General features: G+C 37.6%; 7 protein-coding genes across 7 annotated transcripts; 3 read left to right on the forward strand and 4 right to left on the reverse strand.

Annotated features, from left to right (window-relative positions):
- Window positions 1–2,282: 2,282 nt before the first annotated feature.
- GCK72_016060 (uncharacterized protein) lies at window positions 2,283–9,043 on the reverse strand (the record flags this gene model as incomplete). The annotated part of the gene is made up of 11 exons (XM_053731294.1): window positions 2,283–2,390; window positions 2,820–2,914; window positions 4,422–4,863; window positions 5,518–5,599; window positions 5,644–5,731; window positions 6,042–6,217; window positions 6,311–6,420; window positions 7,168–7,431; window positions 7,711–7,855; window positions 8,833–8,930; window positions 8,987–9,043. The coding sequence occupies 11 exons, from the start codon at window positions 9,041–9,043 to the stop codon at window positions 2,283–2,285; spliced, it is 1,665 nt and encodes a 554-aa protein (XP_053586066.1).
- Window positions 9,044–10,389: 1,346 nt separating this feature from the next.
- Window positions 10,390–10,953, reverse strand: GCK72_016061 (uncharacterized protein; the record flags this gene model as incomplete). The annotated part of the gene is made up of 3 exons (XM_053731295.1): window positions 10,390–10,601; window positions 10,654–10,713; window positions 10,758–10,953. The coding sequence occupies 3 exons, from the start codon at window positions 10,951–10,953 to the stop codon at window positions 10,390–10,392; spliced, it is 468 nt and encodes a 155-aa protein (XP_053586067.1).
- Window positions 10,954–11,283: 330 nt separating this feature from the next.
- On the forward strand, window positions 11,284–15,910 carry GCK72_016062 (uncharacterized protein; the record flags this gene model as incomplete). The annotated part of the gene is made up of 16 exons (XM_053731296.1): window positions 11,284–11,308; window positions 11,352–11,483; window positions 11,527–11,743; window positions 11,789–11,990; window positions 12,033–12,179; window positions 12,225–12,511; window positions 12,554–12,772; window positions 12,819–13,060; window positions 13,105–13,315; window positions 13,396–13,804; window positions 14,406–14,631; window positions 14,676–14,879; window positions 14,925–15,191; window positions 15,235–15,432; window positions 15,475–15,555; window positions 15,603–15,910. 16 exons carry the CDS (start codon window positions 11,284–11,286, stop codon window positions 15,908–15,910), a joined length of 3,375 nt encoding a protein of 1,124 aa, XP_053586068.1.
- A 715-nt stretch (window positions 15,911–16,625) lies between these two features.
- Window positions 16,626–17,170, reverse strand: GCK72_016063 (uncharacterized protein; the record flags this gene model as incomplete). The annotated part of the gene is made up of 3 exons (XM_053731297.1): window positions 16,626–16,792; window positions 16,840–16,977; window positions 17,023–17,170. The coding sequence occupies 3 exons, from the start codon at window positions 17,168–17,170 to the stop codon at window positions 16,626–16,628; spliced, it is 453 nt and encodes a 150-aa protein (XP_053586069.1).
- A 467-nt stretch (window positions 17,171–17,637) lies between these two features.
- Window positions 17,638–18,662, reverse strand: GCK72_016064 (uncharacterized protein; the record flags this gene model as incomplete). Its single annotated transcript, XM_053731298.1, has 4 exons — window positions 17,638–17,749; window positions 17,794–18,245; window positions 18,378–18,513; window positions 18,559–18,662. The coding sequence occupies 4 exons, from the start codon at window positions 18,660–18,662 to the stop codon at window positions 17,638–17,640; spliced, it is 804 nt and encodes a 267-aa protein (XP_053586070.1).
- A 2,973-nt stretch (window positions 18,663–21,635) lies between these two features.
- GCK72_016065 (uncharacterized protein) lies at window positions 21,636–21,977 on the forward strand (the record flags this gene model as incomplete). Its single annotated transcript, XM_053731299.1, has 1 exon — window positions 21,636–21,977. One exon carries the CDS (start codon window positions 21,636–21,638, stop codon window positions 21,975–21,977), a length of 342 nt encoding a protein of 113 aa, XP_053586071.1.
- A 1,020-nt stretch (window positions 21,978–22,997) lies between these two features.
- On the forward strand, window positions 22,998–24,239 carry GCK72_016066 (uncharacterized protein; the record flags this gene model as incomplete). Its single annotated transcript, XM_053731300.1, has 1 exon — window positions 22,998–24,239. The coding sequence occupies one exon, from the start codon at window positions 22,998–23,000 to the stop codon at window positions 24,237–24,239; it is 1,242 nt and encodes a 413-aa protein (XP_053586072.1).
- Between the last annotated feature and the right edge of the window lie 284 nt (window positions 24,240–24,523).

Genomic DNA, 24,523 nt, shown 5'->3' on the forward strand with positions numbered 1-24,523 from the left:
TTCAAAAAAAACAAGAATTTATATAGATTTTCCAGAGTTTCCGATTCGAAAGCAAAATTCGCCCTAAATTTGTTATTTTTCTTACTTTTGACCTAGTTTTTCCCGCCAAAAATTTTAATTTTTCAAACTGAAACTAACATATTCGGAATCCCCATAAAATTTTGATTCGGATAGTATAACTCTAGCGACATTTTACTGGAATGTCCGCGGTCACAGGGAGGGGGAAAGACCTGACACCGAAAAATGTGATTTTTACACTTTTTACCGATTTTTTCCCGCCAAAAACACTTATTTTTAAATCAAAAGTTACATATTCAGAATCCTTATAAAATTCTGATTACGATAGCATTATGCATTTTTTTGAAAACTGAAGTTTGACCCCTCTAGCATCACGTTTTGTGAATGTCCGCGATCAGTGGGAGGGGAAAGACCAGGTCTTTCCCCTCCCTCCGGTCGCGGACATTGGCAAAATCTTTTCTAATGGTGTCTGGAATAGAATTTAACGATAATTTTGGATTCAGAAGCAAAATTTGCCCTATTTGACCTAAAAAAAACTATTCATTTTCCTGCAAAAAAAGGCGAAAAAACTTACCGGAAAGAGATAAAACAATCAGCAGACTTGATAGTATCATCATCATCGAATGAAAAACTTTGAATCGGAAGAGACACTTTTCGGAAAAAAGATAAGCGCGTACAAATTAAATAGGTGACCACCACCGCAAGGAGGCGGGGCCTGTATTATTGAGGAGGACACCAGAAAACACTAAAAGGGGCGGAGCTTGTAAAAAATGAAATAAGGAACCCAAAAATAGTGATGGGGGTTAGTATATTACTGTAAACATTTTATCACCTGTGTTAAAAAAGGGGGAACAGGTTTTTGTGTTCCAAAAAAGAGGAAACAAAAAAGTGATGTATAGATGGTTGTTCCACTAGATAAGACGCCTGCGGAAATCACGACGAATGGATTGACGGTGCTGGTTGAAGGTGTTCTCGAGACAGGTCATTTTTTGTTTATAGTAGATGCATGAGTGCTGAAAATAGGCAGTAATTGAGGAAGTGCGGCGCAAAAAGATAATTGGGGAAAAACATGTTGTCACTGTAAGAGTCAGTGTAATTTGTCAGTGTACTTTGTCAGTGTACTTTTGATCTTGCACTTTCAGTTAGCAGGAGCTTCGCCAATATTTATCCGATTCGTATTTTGATACATTTTCAAGGTTTTTCAGATTCTAAGCTTTCCAGCAGTACAAAATTTATCACATTGCATCGTCTAAACTTGTCAGCAAGGCATCCAGGACCGCTGAGGCCGAGGCCATCTCTCGACTGTCGAAAAGGCCGAGGAATCGACCATTTTGACAGTCTTGATTTACTTGTCAGTTTACTTTGAGATAAAATATCATGTATCAGATTCCTCATTTCCTCAGCTTCCAAATTCCTCCTTTCACAATGGGACTTTTCTCAAATTATACCGTATTTGCAAACCGGGACGGCGTGTAACTCGCCAAAAAAGCAATCATATGCGCTTAAAAATATACGAAAATGTAGATCTCGGCGAGTTCTTCTTCGGTTTCTTCGATTCTAAGCTTTCTAGCATAGCAACACAAAATTTATGTGCACCGTCTAAAATTTTCCCCTCGGCGGCTTCCAAGACCGCCAAGGCCGCGGATTAGGCACTACTGGCCCTCTACATGGCCGTTTAAAGAAGCGAACATTTTGGATATAAAACGCCGATAAAAAATTGTCCCCACGGCCATTTTCAGTGAAATTGTCAGTGTGAGACAAAGTTTGTCAGTGTAGCTAAGATGTCAAAATCGGGCTAGAATGATTTTTTTGGCAATTTCCGCTTCTTTTGGCTATAGCTATCCGTCGCTTAGTATGACACAGACATAGAACTCCCCGAGATCTACATTTTGGTATATTTTTCAGCTCATAATATTGAGTTTTAAGCGAGTTACGCGAATAAAAATGCAAAACGAGCACTGACCATACAATGACAAAATTGTCGGTGTAACTTTGCCAGTGTACATTATTTAGAATCTTTATGGTTCTCAGCTATACCTACTTTACAACAAAGTTTTTGACTTAATCATAGTCAGGGCTGAGCGGAATTCCGCTTTCTGCCATTTCCGCTCAATTCTGATCGTAGATGAGGTAACTTGTACTTTCTGTCTTTACATTTCAAAGTTACATTGACCACTTCCTAATTTATATCTTCTCTTCAACCACCCAAAGTACTTTGATATCTAATCAGTGATTTTATGTGATACACATCAAAAACCTTCTCTCTAATTACCCACCGAAAACGAGACAATCATCTCACTCAAATTGGCATTCAAATCATCTATGATTCCAGTGAGACGAGTCAGTTGTTCCACCACCGACATTTCTTCGAGCTGAAAATGGTACATGAGATTTGTGATCATAGTTAGGATGCTAAAATTATATTAGAGATACTCAAAATTCCATCATTTTTTTAAATAGCGGTAAGATACTGTTACCACCGCTGAATTCCATTTTATACATACGCATATGCTAAAAATTGCTTTCGTATCCGCACGGCCGTGTAGTCCTCTCGGACAACATTTCATTGTTTCCTCACAGAAAAAAACAAAAAAAAACATCACCCCAGCCACCGCATCTCTTCAATCTTCCTACAGTACACCCGATTTGAATTGAAAAAAATCTTGTCCGAGAGGACTACAACACAAATGTTCAAGGAGAACAGAAATTGCGACCGTCTAGAATGCAAGTTGCTTAGAATTTTTCTAAAGAAAAACATTTTCAACAGTGTCAATTACGTAATTAAGTAGTTTAACACTCACAATCATATCCTCCGCCTCCTCATGATCCTCCGGATCGCACATCTCACCGAGCTCTGTCGTTTCCAGAAGTCCTCTCGAGTGTAGCATGTTGCGGGCTGGAAAAAGGAAGAAGTCATCAATCAAAAATGAAATTTTAAGAAAAAATACAACAAATTGTGAGATGGTTCCGGAACAGTAAAGTAACTTGGTAGTAAAGTCAGAATTTCGAAAAACAGGTCCGTGCAGGAAATTGATGTCTTCTTTTTTCTATTGCAAATAGTGTAACAGTCTACCAAAACAAAAATTGCTTGTAGAAAATATGTATATGGAATTTTGGTAACATAGCCAAATTCAGAATCCTAATGAAAATCTATACAAAAAGACGGAAAAATGTCAATGACCGCGATCAGAGGGAGGCAACAAGCGTGGTTGATGAGCACCATCTCAGCCAGTCGTGTAAAAATTATATAGTTCAGAATCCCGGTCGAATTCTAAACCGGAAACCAAAAAGCAATTTTGAAATATATCCCAATGCCCGCGATCAAAGGGAGGGGATCAACTAGGCGCCAGGTCTTTCCCCTCCTTCTGATCGCGGATATTCCCGTAAAATGTCTTTGGAGGGGTCTAATTCTTCTTTTCAAAAATTTTTCATGGGAAATCCCAATATTTATAAGATGTCGGTGTTTTTAGTACAAAATTCAGAAAAATCGGTTGAAAATGGGCGGAGTTACAAAAGTTTGAAAATTTTTTCTTTGAAATTTTTTCAATTTTTTGTAATTTTTTGAGTTTTTATGCTATCAAAATGAATTTAGCTGCATTTTGAAGAGTGCGCCTTTTTCGGGGTGACGCGCTCTGGTCAGTTTTCAGTCGCGATTATTTTTAGTATAAGAATATAACGGCTCACAACAAACATTTCAAGCTAAATCCCGTTTTGCTAGCTAAGATTTGAGAGGAGTTACACATTCCTAAAAGTTGAAATTTGGGAAAAGCTTCTTCTGATCGCGGACATTGACGGAAAATGTTGCTGAACGTATTTAAAAGTAAATTTTCTAGAATTTTATTAAGTGTAGGGCGGGAGACCCGAGTTCGGTATGCGGTTAGGCTATGAAACTTGTGTCTTATGTCGAAATTCCAATGTAAAAACCCACTTACGACCCTTTGTCCGCAATCAGAGGGAGGGCAACAACAGTGAAAAATATACCAAAATGTAGATCTCGACGAGTTCTATGTCCGTGACCTACTACTGGTCGGATAGCTATTCGTTAATGTGCCGTGGTCCAGGCTAGAATGACTTTTTTGGCCATTTTCGCGACTTTTGACACTTTTTCCCGGCCCGCGGCACATTAACAAATAGCCGTCCGGTCCGTAGTGGGTCACGGACATAGTACTCGTCGAGATCCACATTTTTGTATATTTATCAGCTCATAATATTGAGTTTGAAGCAAGTTACGCCCGTGTCGGCCCGTTTCGGCCCAAGTATGCTTTCCCCCTCCCTCTGATGTCGCTAGTGGCGTCAAAATCAACTTTTCCAAAAAATTCGCTATTCTATCCAAATCAAAATTTTATGGAAATTCCTACTATGTAAGTTTCAGTTTTCCCAAAAAACAAGAACTTTAAACTCACCATTCGCTATAACAGTGCGATACTCCTGTGGGAACTCCAACAATAGCCGTGATACATCATCGCGATACAACACATAAACATCCGAATAGCCGACGGATTGCAAGGAAACACACCGTCTTGTTCCAAGTAGATTTCCCTTGACATGAACGATAGACAACTCTCCGAATGTTGCTCCCTCATTGAGTTCATGCAATTCTTTGCCAGTGTCATCATCTATCACTCGAAGTTTACCCTGTTTGATTATAAACATCTCCTTCGCTTTTTCATTTTTCCGACACAGATAGTCATTCGGGGAGAAGACTTGTTGCTTTACCAGAAGGACCACTTCATGCATGAATCTGGAGTCACACATTGCGAATATCTCCACTTTTTGGAGGGTTTCCATGTGGAGATTCGCCGCGATGTTGGCTTGGAGACGTGGTGGGAGGAGGGACAAGATACACTGCAATTTAGGGAGATTTATAAAAAAGGCAATTTCTGGGAATCAAATGCAGAGAAGCAACCACGCCCTCCTTCTGATTGCGAAAAGGGGCTTTTACCCGATATTAAAATAAAAATTGTTTACAAAGATGTGCTGGAACCCCTCTAGCTCCAAGAAAATAAGTTGAAATTGTTTGCATCTTTAGACCCCCCCATAAATCCACTAATTCTACTATTTTTTAACAATTGTTTAATTTTCTAAATATTTAAGAAATTGTCTTCAAAATGCAACTAAATTCATCTTAATAGCACAAAAACTCAAAAAATTACAAAAGTTTGAAAATTGTCAGTTTTCAAAAAAATTCAAAAAAGTTTTTTTCAAACTTTTGTAACTCCGCCCACTTTCAACCGATTTTTCTGAAATTTGTACTAAAAACACCGCCATCTTATAGATATTTGGATTTCCTATAAAATATTTTTGAAAAGATGAATTAGACCCCGCGAAAAACATTTTACGGGAATGTCCGCGATCAGAAGGAGGGGAAAGACAATTGACGCCCTCCCTCTGATCGTGGACATTCCCGGGAATGGGCGAGAAGGAAAAAATTGGCACTTTCCGCATAGAATTTCTTTGGGATGGCATTGCCAATTACCAAATTCCCAAATATTTCCTTACCTCCTCATCATCCAACTGATTATGCGCCATCAGATACATAAAACAACCCAATGCTCTCTCCTGGATAGCCGAGTTCACTTCTCTGCAATAATTTAAAGACATATTTTGAAGTACAATAGAGCGCACCTGTATTTCATATAAAACTTGATACCATCCATCATTTGACGGAATTCATTGACGGTTTGACTCATTTGGGTGACCACGGAACCGACGCCTGGAGGGAATATGGTGGTTATCTTGAAAGGGGGGCGGAGCTACCAAAAAATGGTCAACTACAAAAATGTGCAGAATTTTAAGTTGATTATTTTTGTAGTTGACAACTTTTTGATAGCGCTGAACGCTGAGGAGATATGCGGCTCTAAAGTTTCTAGAGAGATGCAGACAGCAAGATGTTTCTCTCGCTATATCTCCAGACGCTTCACAGCTATCAAAAAGTTGTCAACTAACAAAATGCGGAAGTTTAAATTTCCTACAACTTTGTAGTTGACAACTTTTTGATAATTTCAATGAATAATCTAACTAACTTCCAATAATCGTGGCGAACACCAACACTCCTATCAGTGTATCACAGATCTCCAGTGAATTTTGAGAACTTGTCGATGGCCATGGTTGTTGTCCGCACGTTGTGATAGTCAGTGCTGACCAATACACAGACATACTATACTCCCGACTGAAGTTTCCTGTCGACCAGCGGTAGTGTCTGAAAACGAATGGGGAAAATGAGTGGGAGCGCTCAATGCCTCAATGTCCACGCTCCCCTCCTTCTGATAGCGGACATTCGTTCAAAACTCACTTATTCTTCCAATAATTCACTAAATCCATTTTATAAGAATCTCGAACATCGTCTAAATCCAGTGTGTGATCTATGTCTTCATTATACCAACAATCGTTGCCGTAGTAGGCCTGCAATTTAGATTTTTGAGTAGTTTTTGGGCTTTTAAGGCAATTTTTCGACATTCTGGCCTGAAAACTGACACTCTATTCAGATTTTGTTTTATTTTTTCAAAAAAAAACCGTTTCGCTTAATCGGTACTACAAAGTTGGAGGTTGGGCTGCTTTTTAAGTTTTTGACCAGTCAAATGTTGTACACTGACAAAAAGTACACTGACAATTTTGTCAGTGTCCTTGGTGAGTGCTCGTTTTGTATAATTCATACTTGCAAAACGAATAACTCGCTTAAAATTTAATATATTGAGCTGAAAAATATACGAAAATGCAGATCCCGGGGAGTTCTATGTCTTTGGGATAGTCCGGATCAATTGACTATTTGTAAATGTGCCGCGTACCGTGCTCAAATCAGGGTGGATCGGAGTTCAGCAGTTCCCGGTTGACAATATAAGGGATACCGTAATCCCTTAGGTATTTCAAAATACCACCGGACTTTGTGTCTGTCCAGGACCGGAGAGCCAACTCCCACGCTCCCAATTCCAATATCCTAACAGTATTCTTCCAGATCTTCGCGCCGACGTCTCACTCTCTCTCTCTCTCTCTAACCATCATCCCCCGACCGTCGCACGGTCTCCTAAAGCTTCACATTCCTGAAACACCACATGAATTCCAGCAGATGAAAGCTCGCCAAACGTCTCCGCCCATCGACCGTCCCAGTACCGTCCCAGTGTGATTCCTGACTCTCCTTCCCGTTCTACCTACCTCACAAACCGGAAAAACCGGCTCGAACACCTTATAATACGAGAATCCGAACTCTGTCTGCGACTCTTCTGTAATACCCTCGTAAATCGAAAAAAGGAAGTATAAACAGGCATTCCAGTGGAATAAAACAATACATGACACTGCCAACAACACTATTTTGAATAGACGTGGAAAGGTGGTCCGTTGTTGGGTACGTTGCACGAAATCGATGAGACGGATTACTGTAGGATTACTGTAGTTGGAGGTAGGGGATGGAAGGAATACCTTTAATTATCCTTATCGTTCTTAGCAGGGAAATCGAGTCATCATAGAATAAGAGGAAGTCTAATGGTAATAAACAGAGAATATCGTTGGCCACTTTCAGTTTTTGCAGAAAATAATTTTTCCGTAGTTTCTGTGTGTTTTTGACCTCTTCACCCTCGTGTAGATAAGCTGGAATTGGATTACTGTAGCTCCAAAGGTACGCAAAACCACCTAACTCAGCCTGGACTGCACAAATATATCCACTGCAAACACCACATCGAAAAGTATATTGCAGAATACCCAATTCCAAAAGTATTGAGATTTCACGTCGGCGAATATGAATATAACCATTGCAAATGCATTGTACAGTACTCCGATCGACACCAGAAAGGACCAGAAATAGAATAATTTGGAGTTGAAGGGCACGTAGAAGTAGACGAGGCGGCTGGAAGACACTTTTTTTTGAATTTTCTGAAAAGTACCGAATGTCCGCGAACATAGGGAGGGTGTCAACAAGGCGTCTGGTTTTTACCTCCTGCTGATCGCGGACACTCGCGAAAAATTCAAATACTTAAAAATAAAAATACTTCTGACTCGAATTTTGAAGGATTTCTAACTCAATTTCTTCTATTTTTCCTCCAGAAAATGACTGAAAATGCATGGCATTTTTATTTTTAGCTAAAATTGTATGTTTTGTATGTTTTCGGAAGAGTTTTGAATAAATTTTAGTCAGAAATTTGAAATTTCAACTCAAAAATGCAATTTTTTGAGTTATTTTTGTCAATTTTCCGTCATTTCTTAATCGAAAATCATGAAGATAGGAAAAAATCGACTAAAAATGCTGAAAACGCAGCTGAAATTTGAGTTTTTCGGTTTCTGATTTTCGAGCTGAAATTGTATGTTTTGCCAGAATTTTATATAAATTTCAGTCAGAAATTGGTTTTTGGATTAGAATTTAACGAGGATTCCGAATAAAACATACTTGCAAACCGGGCCGAAACGGGCCGACCCGGGCCGGCTCGTAACTCGCTTCAAGCGCAATATTATGAGCAGAAAAATATACAAAAATGTAGATCTCAGCAAGTTCTTTATCACTGATACTATACGGGCGGGATGGCTATTCGTTAATTTGCCGCGGGCCGGACTAGAATGGCTTTTTTGGCCATTTTCGCGTTTTTTGGCACTTTTCCCGGACCCGCGGCACATTAACAAATAGCCATCCGGCCCGTCGTAGGACACGGACATAGAACTCGTCGAGATCTACATTTTGGTATATTTATCAGGTTTGCAAGTATGGAAAATACTCCAGAGTTTGTAAGCGACAATTTTCGCAAATGTCCCATTTAGAATATTATGGAGATTTTGAATATGATATTTTCAGTTTTCTCAAAAACCTGAATTTATAGACTTTTTCAGACTCACTGCGAAAAGTCCTCCAAAACCTCCTTGGCAATGGTCCATCCCGTCGGGTAGACATCATAAGACTCCAGCTCCGCATTCTCAAAGTATCTCTCGTCTACCTTAAACTCATAAAACTTAGACCACGCCCATTTTCAGAAAAGGGGCGTGGTCTAACCTCAAACTGCAACGGGTCAATTGATTCGGCTTCCGACGAGTTTTCAGTGTCTTCCATTTCGGGGAATAGAGGAAAAAAGAAGAATCAATGAGAAAAATGAATAATAATGTAAATGTCGGGGTATTCATCCAGATTTCTTCCCCGAAGGGGGGATAATCTAATAATCTACCTATTCAGGGAAGATTAGGTAGCTATGGAGGGTGTGAGGGAGAAATAAGAAATGAGAAATAGTATGAGAGACGAGGAGGTCGCAGAGAATCTGAAAATCTGGAAAAAATAATATTTTTTTTTGAAAAACCGCTTTTTATATATCATTATACCTAGATAAGACGTCCGACACGGGATCAGTATGATTAAAAAGTTGTTGCTTTTTTCTTTTCCACTTTTTCCGATAGTTCTGAGTCTTAGACCCAATTTTTAAGGAGTATATTAGTAGTATACAGATTCTGTTAGAGGGGAAATAAAGCACAGGGGGCGGGGCTTAGCAAAGCTCAGCCTAATCCCGCCCACTGCACTTCATATCCCCTCTAACAGAATCTGTGAGAATACTTAATCATCCCATCATATCAGACAGTGATTAACTGATAAAAAAATTTTAAACATACTGATAAGAGTGATGATACATAAATGAGATTGCTCAGGGATCAAAGAATGGTGCGTTAATTGATGAAATGATAAGGTGATTACTGATAAAGTGATTACTGATAAAATGATAACTGATGCGGTGATTACGGTAAAGTGGTTATCAAAACTACATTGCTCAAATTTCGAAAAAAGTGATTAGTGATAAAGTGATAACTGATAAGGTGATAACTTATGATACGCTGATTACCGTAAAGTGGTTATCAAAACTACATTGCTCAAATTTCGAAAAAAGTGATTAGTGATAAAGTGATAACTGATAAGGTGATAACTTATGATACGCTGATTACCGTAAAGTGGTTATCAGATCGACATTGCTCAAATTTCGAAAAAAGTGATTAGTGATAAAGTGATAACTGATAAGGTGATAACTGATAATAATACAGTGATTGCTGTAGTGTTTATAAAAACTACATTGCTCAATATTCTGAAAAAGTGATTAGTAATGAAGTGATAACTGATACGGTGATACCGGATAAGAGATATGATTTAAAAAGGGAAAAAAATCGAGAGCGAAAAAAAAAACCGCAGCTCGCTAGACTGCATAATGACAAGAATGAGCTAATTTGGAAAATCAGACTATTATGTACCTTATGTTTTCTCTAAGCTCTCTTCATCACCATAGGTCATTGACATTTTTCAAAAATCAACTTTTCCTTAGACACACCCTCCCTCTTTTCAATTTAAAAAACACAGTATTTTGAATTTTAATTAAAATTTATTTTCAAAAGTTTTAATAACAAAAAAAAATGAAAAAGAAATTAATATTTATTTTGTTCAGTGGAAGTTGATTGATGATTGGCCGACATTCCCGGTATTGGTTTAGGAAATTTAGCCAAGATTGTTCGTTTTTGACAATCGACACAGAAATCGTATTCAAGAACCTCATTACTGATGGTGATTGATGGCCGGCAGCAGGGTGCCAATGCAACTGTCACACTTGCGCCACGTCCGGTGAGGACACACGGTAGCACTGAAATAATACTACATGTTTTTTTTTTCTAATTAATTACTATTATGTTTACTTTTCTTCCATTTACTTTCTCCTTCTTCTACCAATTTTCCATCATTTGTCGTTTTCACTTCTAAAAGAAAAATATGTTGTTTTTTTTTTGTTTATCAAACAAACCGTATAACGTAATCGGGAATTTTTGAGCATGTGCAGGATACTTCAGAGCAAAGGTACGTTTTTCACACAAATTGCAGAACTTTGAACGATATTTACGATTCCGAATAGTAATAGTGCTAGCACAAGAATCACATAAAGAATAAATCAAAATGCCGGTTCCATTAACCAGAGCACAAGCTGTGATATCAGACCACATTGTGATTTTTTTAAACAAACTCCTTAGTTTTATACCTATCCCTACGCTCCGCCCTTAAAATTATGAAATCTGAAACCGGTTTTCGGAGCTGTCTTCGTTGCTACCGTTTAATTGCAGCCAAAATCCGAATGATGTCATCGAAAATATTTCACAACAGACGACTCAAAACCTGATTCCAAAAATAGGTTGGATCCATCACATTTTGGAAGCCAACCAAGGCGGCATTGTTTCATCTAATAGTGTTTCTAAGAAAGAGAGTCCAAAGATTTTGGTAAAATAGGCTCCGCCCACTAGCTTTATAAGACCAGCTTCGTCGCTGTTTTCTCAGAAATGAAGAAATGGAATACTCCTGGAGGTTAGTTCATTTCATATAATGGGATTCAATTTTGTTTTTACAGCTATTGAAGAGACTATCGAAGAAGTTTGCGCTAAAGTAAAACTTATAACTGGTTCTGGGAGAAAAAACATCAAACCATTACATCAAGTGGCTGTAGAATTTGAAAACAGGAATGGTACTCAATTTATGAGTGGTGAGTTTTTTATATTTGAAAAAAAAAAAATTTTTTTTTTTAGAAGAAGAAATCATTGAAATGAAAAATCACATTCACTTTGAATACGAACCAAAATTTGTTTATCGGAATGAAAAACGTGTATCTCTTCCGGAAACACGACTTCGATTCAAAGGAAAAACAAATAGTCCCGAGCTTATGGAAAGAACATTTGACCAGTTTATCAGATACTGTATTGGTAAAGCTGGAGGAAATTTGGAGAGATCGAAAATGAGTTTTGGGTATGTTTTTTTTATTTAAATTAAACAAATTGTTTCTTTTTCCAGATTTTTTCATGAAGGATTTCACAAGACTGAAGGTTTTTGGATTAATGAAAGAACTTACCAAACCTTTAACGGGCAAGTTTTAATGGAGGAATTGGAGCGAATTACTCAATCCAAAGCAGAAGTAGACATTGATGACACCTTCATAATTCATATGCATGTATTCAACAATTTTGAAGGAGGAGCAGGTCGATGTAGAAATAAAGTAAGCTGAAAAATACAATTTATCGCAAGTTTTCAATTGTAGATGTTTGATGAAGAAAAGAAAATACCTGCATATGTGGTTGGAGATGGTAAATGTCTTCCCAAAGCGGTAGCACTCGCAATGACATTTTATGAATCAAAGAAAGATGCAGAACAACGTTCTAAATGGGATAAAATGATACGTGTGCAGGTATGGAATAAATTCAACTCTTAAGTATTTTTTTTTCAGTACCAGTATCAGAATGAAAAACTTCAACTGATAGCTGCAAATGAAATTTTGGAAAAGTCTGGATTGTCCGCGGAACAACAAGTTTTCAACATTGATGATTTGGAAAGAATTGCAATGACCTATCCAGACTACAAATTCGAAGTCTACAGTAGACCTGCTTACGAAAAATATTACCAAATCATCAAAGAGTTTAACGTTGACGCTTCAAAACTCGTTACAATTGCGTTCAAAAAGATTGATGGAGTTGGACACTACGATTTTATCAAACCGTCGTTTATGCACATGAAAGCCACGTGAGTGTATATGATTTGAAAAAAATTTAATGAATTTTCCAGATATTGCCACAAGTGTAAACAAAAAACATTGTCAACTGGTCATAGCCAAGTGTGTGATGCTAAATGTGAAAAATGTGGTTTTTATGAATGCGATAATACTCAAATCGAAACAATTCACTGTGAAATGTGCAACTCAAACTTTCCCAATGAAGAATGTTACAATGGCCATTTGGAACATGCTTACAGAGCAAAGAAGACAATGTGTGAAAAGAGATATACGTAAGTGTGACTTTTTTGAAACTTGTAAAAAAAAAAGCAATTTCAGATGTCTGGAATGCGGTTTTCGAGTGTGCAAAGATAAAGTTTCACAAGACGAAGTGCACGAATGTGAAAAACGATCGAGATGCATGCAATGTAAGGAAATGTATGATGCAACTCGTTATCACAATTGTTGCTTCCAACCTCCAAGAAAAAGATTCAAGGAAAGCAAGATGAAAGCTCAAAAATCCTACAGAATCTTATGCTATGATGTAGAAACAATAGTAGTAAACTCGGCCAATGGACCAGGTATTATTATTTGAAAATTAAAAAAAAATACATAAAACTTTTAGATTTCTCCAAACCTCAACCAAACCATGAAGTCAATCTTGTTTGCTTCAAAATGTGTTGCAATTTGTGTGTTGAAGAATGCATTGAATGCGATTGTGAAACTGGCCACTTTCACTACTTTGAACACGTAGATCCATTGGAAGACTTTGTCGATTTTTTACTTCACAACACAAAATTGGACAACGCCTATGTGATTGCTCATAATGGTGGAAGGTTTGTGAATTGTAAAACTTTTTAAAGTTTATAAATTTCAGGTATGACCACAATTTTGTTTTGTCGAGAATTATGACAAGTTTTGGCATCATACCTGATTATGTTTCAAATGGAACTTCTCTCATCATGGCAAACATTACCACTCATATTAAGAAGACAAGGGTTCACAACAGTTTGAAGTTTCGAGACTCCTTTCGTTTCATTCCTATGCCTCTTTCAAAGATGCCAAAAACTTTTGGAATTACCGAACTGAAAAAAGGATACTACCCATACTATTTCAATCACAAGGAAAATTATGGCAAAGTATTGGATCGTCTTCCTGACAAACTTTTCTACGATCCGGACCACATGAAACCAGAACCTCGTATCGAATTTGAAAAGTGGTATGAGGATCACCAAAATGATGTGTTTGATGCAGACATGGAAATTTTGGTTTATTGCCAAAGTGACGTCGAAATATTGACAACTGGATTATCCGAATATATCAAGGTATTTGTCTTTTCTTTTGTTTGCTATGTTTTATTTTTTAGATTTGCAAAAGACTGTTCAACAATTGGAATCCAATTATATATTCATGTACAATTGCCAGTTATGTGCACCATATTCTAAAGTTTGAACATTTCCAACGAGGAGACTTGGGCATTATTTCTGAAAATGGATGGCCAGAACGGAACAATTCAGTCTTTGCACTCAAAACATTAATGTGGTTGGAAAAGAAGGATGGTGTAACAATCCATCACAAATTACGAGGCCCTGAGAAAATGATCAAAATGTCAAATGGAGACTGTTTTTTCGTAGATGGATACGAGGAAAAATCAAACACGGTCTATGAAATTTATGGATGTTTTTACCACGGATGTCCAATGTGTACAAACCCAACCTTGGAACACCCCAATCACCCAGGAGTCGAAAACAAGGCAATTTATGATAGAACCATGAAGAGAGAAGAGCGAATTAAAGAAGCTGGGTACAATGTGATTAGCTGGTGGGAACATGAGATCAACGAAATGCTCAAAAAAGACTCGGAAATGCGTGATTTTTTCAAAAAGGTAGTTTTATTTATTTACAAATTTTAAACAAAATGTTTCAGTGTCGACATGCATCTCATCTTGTACCCCGCGAAGGAATGTTTGGAGGACGTACACAACCATATCAGATGATTGTAGAGTGTGAAGAAGACGAAGAAATTTGTTATGACGACTTCAACTCGTTATATCCATCAGTCAATATAATGTTCCAGTACCCTAGAGGACAACCTATAGTCTACAAGACAAACTTCCCATCAATCATCCCAGGAAAAGGTGTCGATAAAAAAGGTGAACAAACATTGATTATCAAATTGGTAATTTAAAAATTTCAGGATTATACTTTTGCTCAATATATGCACCTCCTGATATCAAGATTACAGTGCTACCTTACAAAATACCAGGATTTTTGACATTTCCCAGTTGTAGAACATGCATCGAAAAGAATCAAAAAACTGCATGCGACCATACAAAAGTGTCCGACCGATACTTGACTGGTGTGTGGACACATGCCGAATTAAATGCGGCGATTGAGAGAGGTGAGAGAGAGTGAGGGGGAGATGAAAAGGGAGATTTAAATTTAGGCTACCAGCTGCTTCAATTTCACGAAATTTGGTGGTGGCCTGATGATAAATGGAAGACTGCAGACTATTTCGTAAATTATTTAAAGTCAATGATCCAATTGAAACATGAATCATCGGGTTGGCCTAGAGATGATATGACTGATGAAGAAAAACTGGCATATATCAACGAGATTGCACAAAGAGATGGTGTCACCCTTGTGATGGAAAATGTCAAAAAGGCCGACAACATGAGAGAAATGTCAAAATTGTTTTTGAATACATGTTGGGGTGCGTTGAAAAAAAAAAAAACTAAAATACAATTTTTATTTAGGCAAGCTAGCAGAGAATCCAGTCAGAACAGAGTCAAAACTGTTTGAAACATTGGATCATGTTTCCCAAAGTGAGTACATGAGTAAGCAAGGATATGAAGTCAAGGGGATCAAAGATTGGGATGATGGTAGAACTTTGATAACAAGGGCATCCAAAACCGAGTCTGTGAAAACAAAGGAATTTACAAGTATTGTTATCGGTAGGTTAATACCAATTAAATTTAAAACATATATTTTTGAAGGAATTTACACCACTTCGTATGCACGTCTACGTCTCTTACAGGCAATGGAGGCTGTCGGATCTGAAAATTTGATATATGTTGGTGAGTAAAACAAAAAAAATTTTTTTTAAAATTTTACTATTTTTCAGACACTGATAGTGCGATATACAAAAAGAAGATTTTGGATCCGAGTCCAGTAAAAGCACTCATTGGAGATGGATTGGGCAAGCTGAAATCTGAAATTCCAAAAGGATACCGAATGAAGAAGATAATTTGCATGGCTTCTAAAGTCTACTCTTACTTGTTGAAACATTTGGAGACTGGTGAAGAAAAAATCGTAACAAAGTTTAAAGGAGTCGTTCTCAATTCATCAACCAGTCGAACTATTAACATGGAAACTATGGAAGCTTCGGTAATTATCAGTAGTGTTCGGGACAAAAATTCTCCACCACCATGAGTCATCATGAGATAAGATCTCCGAAAATGAAGGGATACACCGTGTCGGAGATAAGATCTATGGAGGGATACCCCGTAGCGGAGATTACAATCTCCGCGGTTATGATATGTTATGATTAGTTATGATAAGTCATTATGATTATTAATTATGATTATTAATTATGATTTTTTGAATGAAATTTCAAATTTTTTCACAATTTATTTAAATTTTCCACATTTTTAGATTTTGGCTAGAAATTTCAGAAAAAGAAAACTTTTTACGCCTCAGGAAAAAAGTTTTTGCATTTTTGAAATTTTCACTTCATAATGCTCATGGCCTAGAAATCCAATTGTTAGGCCGAGTGCAATTGTAGGTATAATGCCCAGGTAAGTTCCTTCCAGTCGGGGATACTGTACATTATTGAAGAGACAGGAGAGACGGCAGAGAAATGTACGAACGGGCACCGACACAAGATTTTTAAATTATTCTCGTGTAGGTGGTCGAGATTAAAATCTAACTCTTCACGTTGAAAAAAAAAAAGACAAATCATTCAATGTCAAATAAATCTGTTCGTGAGCCGACACAAGATTTTAAATGTTTCTTGTGTCGGAGGTCGAGATTAAAATCTAACTCTTTACGTTGAAAAAAAAAAAGACAAATCATTCAATGTCAAAAAAAAAAGAAAAAGACTGTTCGTGACCATGAAAATCTTTATTGCAAAAAAAAAAAAACTTATTCAATCCAAAATTCTTGCATATCCTCTATTGAGGTCCACACATCGATTACACATTTTAAGAATCATTCGACCTTCCTCAAACGCCCAGACCAACTTTCCTGCACAACATTTCATCACAGCTACATCCAGTTTCCCATTTGACTTGTTAAGAACTCTGAGTGGGGCATCTAAAATATCAAGATGAATAAAAACTTTGCATACAGAAAGCAAGTACCGTTAAAGCTAATTTCTCCAAATTGTTCCTTCGTGATATTCTTTGGTTTTGTTGCCCGCGCTTTCGAGATGGGAACTTTCTTGACAGGCGTTTCCAACAGTTGTTTCCTACTCTTGAAGAGCTTCTTTACCATCGACCCTGCAAAAGACAATAAGTTTAAAGCAACTGACGAATCGTTCTTACCTGAATCTTTTTGTGAGTCTGGAATCGATTCTCCGTCATGTTCAGAAGCAAATTGACTTGGCGGAGGGGCATATTGGTCGAGAGGAAGCGGAATTTGCAAAGGCTGAACCGTCGGGAAAACAGTAGGACTTGGGTTCAGAAAATCCATGAGAGCAATAAAAACAGTCACCGATTTGTATCGTTGAAAAAAGCAAAAATGATGCTTTTCACAACTTTACAGGAAACAATGCTGACATCAGAAAGTGGGCGGAGCCAAAAGTGTATAAAAAATCTCATACACCAAAAATATAGCGTTTTGCTGTATACAGAATAATATGAATTCTCTGAGATCAATTAGAACCTATTCTGCGCATACAATGTGTACAAAGCCGTCAAGATGATTCATATTTGAATTTCGAACGGACATGCCAAACAGCACCTCATTTATAATTCACTGTGAATAAAGTTCTCGTTATAAAAAATATTCTCTTACTATGAAAACACTCAATCAGCACAAGCGACAAGTGAGGAAGCAGATTCAAATGAGAAAACATACAAAGAGTGCTGTATTAGAGCACATCTACTCATAGAGCTACTTTTGTGTCCGGTGACGTTTTTCTCTATCAATTAACAATTTCATCTGATTGTCATACACATGTACATGTCCTCCACTTGTTTTATTCTTTCAATACTTGCTTTGACCCCATTGCGGTTTTCAATGTAGATGGTCTTCATTCGGTATAGTGGCCTGCAATATTGTAAACGGTTACTCTAGAGATTGTCTACTCATACTTTATGGGAATCTTACACTCGCAATCTTCGTACACTGACATACCATCCAAAAGTTTTTGCCATCGTAGATTGACGTAAAACTCTATTCTACGTAATTTGTCAAAGCAACCATCATACCATCCTCTCAAGAACTGATTCATATCTTCATTTGAGATTACCCCATACAGATGTATGTTGGCACAATTCATATCCAGTAAATTCCTCAATGTTCCTGGTATGATGATTTCATCCAAATCAAACACCCTCTCATAAACCAACTCGTCTAGAGTCTCCAAGTCTACAGATAATGCTTTTGAGACTTGAACACTCTCCAAAAATCGAGTCACACTGAAACTTTTGACAGGATTCTTTGTAGAGATTGAACATTTCTCAACGAATATGTTGGATAACCATTTGGTAACGTATTCAACTTCTTCTTGTTTTTCAAGATTAAGATCCAGTCTACCAATACTCTGGATAGAGCACAAATCCATCAATTGAATTGCAATTTCAAATCCATCAAACAGAACGTTATTCGATCAGCGACAAAGACTGTTCTTTCTAGATCTTTCGTTCATTGCACCAACGCTTATGATACCCTTTACTTCTGGACACGCGTTGCGGTAAATGGTTATATCGAATTCATTATCGCTATCAAACTCTATTGACAACGAGTATTGTCGTCTTATTGCACTTTTGACATAGCCTGATGCTTTCTTTGAGCAAAATGATAATGCGACCCTGCAAAAAACATCAAATTTTTTCTGCTAAAAAATACAAACTTACATGTCATGTGGACTCATCTGCAGCAGAATATTTTTCAATACGAGATATGGGAAACACAAAAGTGGGAGAGGCATCGCATTGGTGTAAGATGTTGAACTCCACATGAAAAATCAAAAAATCAAAGTCACAGACGTAAATGTGTTGTAGAACTGCTGAATGGCTAAAAATATATCTTTAACATCAGAGGCATATGGAAACTGACAGTATCATGCCGTTCGTTTGAATTATTTGAATAAATGTTCCACATATCTCAGATCAGATCTATAGATATCATTACAGGCGCCCTCATTAGTACTCAAAAAAGCGCTACGCACATGTCAATGATTGACACCTCCCTCCTCCCACCTCAATAGGGTATTGAAAAGGGGACTAATCTGCGAAATCTTCATTTTTCCGTCAAGAAACTAGAAATGGAACCCGTTCCAAACAACTTTTCCTTCAAGATGTCGAACTCCACATAAAAAATCAAAGTCACAGACGAGTTGTGGGAATGGTAAATGAATGAAAATATAACTTTTACTTGAATCAGCCGTCGTCAAGGAATAACAAATGTTGATCTAAAACTGTCATAGAACAAAAGTGAAGTACTATGAAATAGTAATGTTGCAAGTCTCTAAAAACGGCACATTCATATCCCTTTACCCCTAACTCTAGCAACACTCCAACACCACCGACCGGTAAATGAGTTGCCGCGGTGAGCGGTGACGAATGTTCGGTCTACCTAAACTGTGGTGAGTAAAACGAACCCCTTGCAAAGACTGTTCCATACTATTCTACAGAACAAGGACAGTTTTATGTTAAAAAAATGGGTATCTGAATAGATACCTATAATAATCCTAAATGAAACCACACTCAATGCGTTCAAATCAATTGCATTACTCCTTTCTTTTCCACTTTTTGTTATATTGCCAGAATAATTCCACCTTTTAAAAAATTATTTGAATACTGTTTTCACATACCTCTGATCGCATCTATAGATACCCCTCATTACAGGCGCCCTCCTAAGTGCGCGCAAAGAAAGCGCTACGCACATGTCAATGATTTATGACATTTTCTCCACTAGGTTTTTTCAGATGAATATTATTGAATCGACAAACTTTTCCGAGAAAAACAAAGATATTCCCACTGGATAGAATGTTGAAGCGACATCTCCAGATTATACGTCAACACATGCTAAAAGCGTACCAAATTATAAGTGCTACAACAAAGTAAAAAAATACATCAAAAAACTTTGGATGGTACCTTCTTCATAGTTCGCAACGTGGAATTGACACATATGGATGAGGAGAAGCAACACTTGATGGATAAAATAAAAACAAATGTGGAAGATGACGGAGAGACGCGAGAAGGGGAGCATGAGGAAAGAGAAACGCATGACAAATTTTCAAATTGCGCGCTGTCAATGTTTCCGCACCGGTTTTCTTCTTCTCTCTCGTTTCCACACCGGTTTTCTTCTTCTCGACAAGGCGGAGCTTGGAAGCACAATAAATAAGACACAACAAGGAGGCGATTTCTTCATTCTGAGAAACACTACTGAATGCGTTTCGCCCGATTATGTATGATTATTTTTGAATTCTAATTTTATGTTTTTTTTGCACTGGCGGTTTCGAACAATGGAGGTTGGAGGTTAGTTCTGAATCAGTTCCATTAAAAGAATAACAATATTTTACTAGACTTCAAAAAAAAACTTTTTCATGTTAGTAATAATGGACAAAGTAAATCCCGTGAAAATATTTCATATAGGTGCACTCAGTTGCAAGAGTTTGGTGCACAATATCTCAATCTCATACTAAAGACTGGAATTAAATCAATTTCTTTTTCTGCGCTTCAAGTCTTTCAAGTTCACTGTTATTCCAACTAAGACCTTTATTTCAGACATGTCCTCCGCTCAAAAGCTGTTCAATCACGTTCCAACTACCACCTTCGTCAAAACCGAGGATTCTGTCGATTCTGAGAATTTCCCAGTCAGGGCGATTCCATACACCAGAGAAGAGCTCTTTGCTCGGATGGAATTCAGATGAAATCCCCGAGTTCCAAGGGTCATCGTCACCAATCAAATCAAAGAGGAGTCTCAAAACTCATTCGATGCCTTTGCGCCAAATGAGTTGTTGGATTCAGCTCCTGAAGTCACCCCAGCCATCGAGGGACATCAAGAAGACCTCTTCAACTCAGAATTGGTAGAAAGAACACTTGAAATGTTCATGGATGCTGCGAGCAGAGGACAAACTCTCAATTTGGTATATTATTTTTTCTTTTTCATTAATTTTTTGACAAGACCAATTTATTGCTGAACACTCTCACTGATTTTTTTCATTTAGACACTTTCAGTTTCTATCATTCAGTACTTGTTTTTTGTTTCGCAACTTTCAATTGATAAGTATCACTATCATTGAGTCATCCCTCCCCATATAAACTTATTAAGAATAAGTGAATACACCATAATATTCATTCAATTTTACAACTTTAGCTATCAATAATTCATTTTTCAGAATCCGGATCCAGAAGAAGTCTTGACTGATGAGGACCTGTAGGAGGAAGATGCCTTAGCCAGGATACCGATCCGGATTATTATCCAGATACGCAAGAGCAGCGAGACCGTCCATCAGACTTCAGAATCCCACGTTCCGCCTTACGTGACCCACTCGATTTGGACTATTAAAAAATATTGAAATTTATAATTAAAATACATTCTGTATGTTTATAAATTTAATTTGAAAAACGGTCTTATTTGCATCACTTCACCAGATTCTAACTAGCAATAAATTATTGTGAAAAGCAACAACTGTTAATTTTCTCACTGTTGAATGTTTAAAATTCATCCAAGACATTTCCACTTCTTCAGCCTACAATCCGCAGTGTACACCGGGAGAGGTCCGAATATTCATATTCGGAGGCATTTGCTACTAGAGAATGGAAATGTAGTTCCCATCTGGTTTGGATTCCTTCTTGGCTTGTCATTTTTTGGTTTGTCATTGACTTCCTTTTCCTTCACATGACTAATTGCGCTTTCGTGTTGTGATTGAAAACATTGATTGTGCAACAACGAGAGCGATCGAAATGTCAATTCTTCAAAGGCAATGTGGAAAGTGAATAATGTACGAGATTTTAATGTGGTGGATGGAATCTTGACTGTACTTCACGAAAACGGAATGATTGCAACAGAAAACGCTACATTGGCCAATGTGGACCCTCGAAATTTCAAGCGACTACCAATTTTTGCAGCTCCAGATTACATTTACAAACCAGAGAAAATTGAAGTTACAATTGGCACCGATTCAGAAACTGATCAGTTTGTTATATACGTCATTATTGTTATTGCAGTTTCCATTATTGTCTTTGTCTGTGAAACATTGGCCTGGCAAGTCAAGAAGCGTAGAAAATTGTATCGCAAAGAAGCCACGAGTCGATTAATAGTATAAATACATTTCTGTAATTTTCATTTCCCTTCATAAACATGTCAAAATCTTCAGTTCCTGGCTTTACTTTTCGTTTTCCTTCCCAAACTACAATAATTGGGGCTACACAATCAGGGAAAACTACCCTGTTGCGGAAGATTATTGAAAATACAGACACGACATTTAACGTTCCAATCGACAACATTTTTTGGTTTTACGGGATGGATACTCCTGGAATTCCTCGTCATTTACCAAATTTGCATGCAATAGAAGGGATGCCTGATGTTGAATTGCTGAAAAAACATAAACTCCAGAACAATATCGTAGTTTGCGACGACTTGATGAATTTTTTTGCCAGGGATAGAAAGTCTTTGCACTTGCTAAATGATTTGTTTTGCGTCTATGCCCATCATCTGAATTGTGCAATCTTCAATCTGGTTCAGTCTGCTTTTACTCTCCCTCCGACGACCAGGAGTAACAGCACATATCTCATTTTGATGAGGAATTTATCAGATGCTGCCCAAGTTAAAAATCTACTAGTTCAGCAATTTGGAGACAAATGGAGAGGTGCATTTCAAGCGTACCAAGATATAATGTCGAAACCATACCAAGCAATGTTAATCAATAATGATCCCCTTGCCCACAATTGTATGCGTATTTTATCAGACTTTTCTTCAGAATACCCCGTGGCGCATGTTCCTATATAAGCACATATTTTTTTCGTATTCTTCTAGTTATGGCCGCTCAACTTATTGTTCATTCTGATTTTTTGAATAAAGTCTTGAAACATAACAAAAGTGCTATTCGTCAGGCTAATTCAAAACAAATTAACATTGTGGTAGAGATTGTGTACAATTTACTGCACTCTAAGAATATTCCTCTGAGTACCCGGGAAGTGTCTGTATTACGTCCTGTTCATACCCAATTGACTACACTTTCACGTACCAACAGCGTAGAAGAGGCTCGCAAAATACTATTTAAGCTGACGAAGGAGCAGCTTTCTTCATTCATTATTCCTGCTTTGGTTGCTACAAAGTTGCGACAATGAAACTAGTCAAAAAGTATCATGTGATTCCGTACGAAGAGGGGTCTGCTACCGAGGCTGCCACACGTTTTTTGGAAAAGATTTTAAATGATCCCGAATTGGATGACCATGACAAGTGCCGATTTTATCAAGATTTACTCTACCGTATTCGACGACACCGAGATTTGCCAATTATAAACGACGAAATTACCTCAATATTGCGAGAAAATCTTTCACAACAATTGAAAACAAAGAGGAGAGACGTCGCTCTTTCCTCTGGCCAACCAGATGAGGACGACGATAAAGACGGAAACAATGACCCTTACAGACTATTTCCTGGTGAATTTGATATTCCAAATGTAGATACACTGAAAAGGGAACTTAAAAGTGAGGACCCTGACAAAATTGATATACCCAATGATGAACATTTGTATGGAAGTGTAAAACCTAAAGCGGAAATGTATTTGGATCCAAACTCTGCTGCAAATTTTCAATACAACACGTACAATGATCCACACAATACGTTTCATCCAAAAGCTCAAGGACCAGTGTTTCGAATAGCAAGAAAATATCGCAGCGCACCCCCATACTCTGTGCCAACAAGAATGGAACGTGTTGCAAATCTCAAAAATCGAGTCAGAGACGAAGGAGGGAGAAGCAATGTAGATAGGGAACTCTTTCCAAAATTGAAAATGTTTAAGCCTGACGTGAGAAATGTAAAGAAGGAACCAATTGTGAAAAGGGAGGAAAACGACTCTAAGAGGGACATTAAACCAATTGTGAAAAAGGAAGAAACGGATGTTAAACCTAACCCCTTGGCAACTGCAGGGAGACGCACCATAAAAAAGGAAGAGCCGGATACCAAACCAAGCGTCAAGCCTAAAGTAACTACACTGAAACGTTCAATCAAAATGGAAGAAGACTCTAGTGTTTCTCCTTTACACAAGAGAGAAAAGTCTGTCAAAACTGAGGAAATTGACAAAAAATTGAACAAAAAGAAGAAACGCGGAAAGAAGGAAAAACTAGCAAAGGCAGAGAAAAAGAAGAAGAGAAAAGCTATCAAAAGGGATCAGCAGAAGGTATTTTCACAAGAAGAGCTTCCAAATCCTGAAAAGTTGCCGCCTCGAATGTTAACAAAGCGAAAATGGTCCAATTCTGACGACGACTTTGACGTGGTACCTAGAAAACGGAGGACAATTCGCGGCTCTGGTGTCTCGGCACCCGCTGGTTCACGCATTTACTGTAGGCTTTGGAAACTATAAAAACTAGTCATTTTCTGTATTTGGTCATTTTTCTATGGAGGCTGCTATTAAAGATGCTTACACTAATGAAGCTAACCCTTGTGCATATTCATCTGTCACCAATATACATAAATTTTTAAAACCACGATTCAAAAATCTAAAGTACGAAGATGTGGAGCGAGTTTTGGAAGACTTGGAGTCGTTTACCCTTCATCGACCTACACGAAAGCGCTTTCCTCGATTAAAAACAAGGGCAGCCGGACTCTATAGTGATCTTCAAATTGATTTGGCCGACATGTCAAAGT

Source organism: Caenorhabditis remanei, chromosome IV (assembly GCF_010183535.1).
Source record: "Caenorhabditis remanei strain PX506 chromosome IV, whole genome shotgun sequence".
In the NCBI taxonomy this organism is placed as follows: domain Eukaryota; kingdom Metazoa; phylum Nematoda; class Chromadorea; order Rhabditida; family Rhabditidae; genus Caenorhabditis; species Caenorhabditis remanei.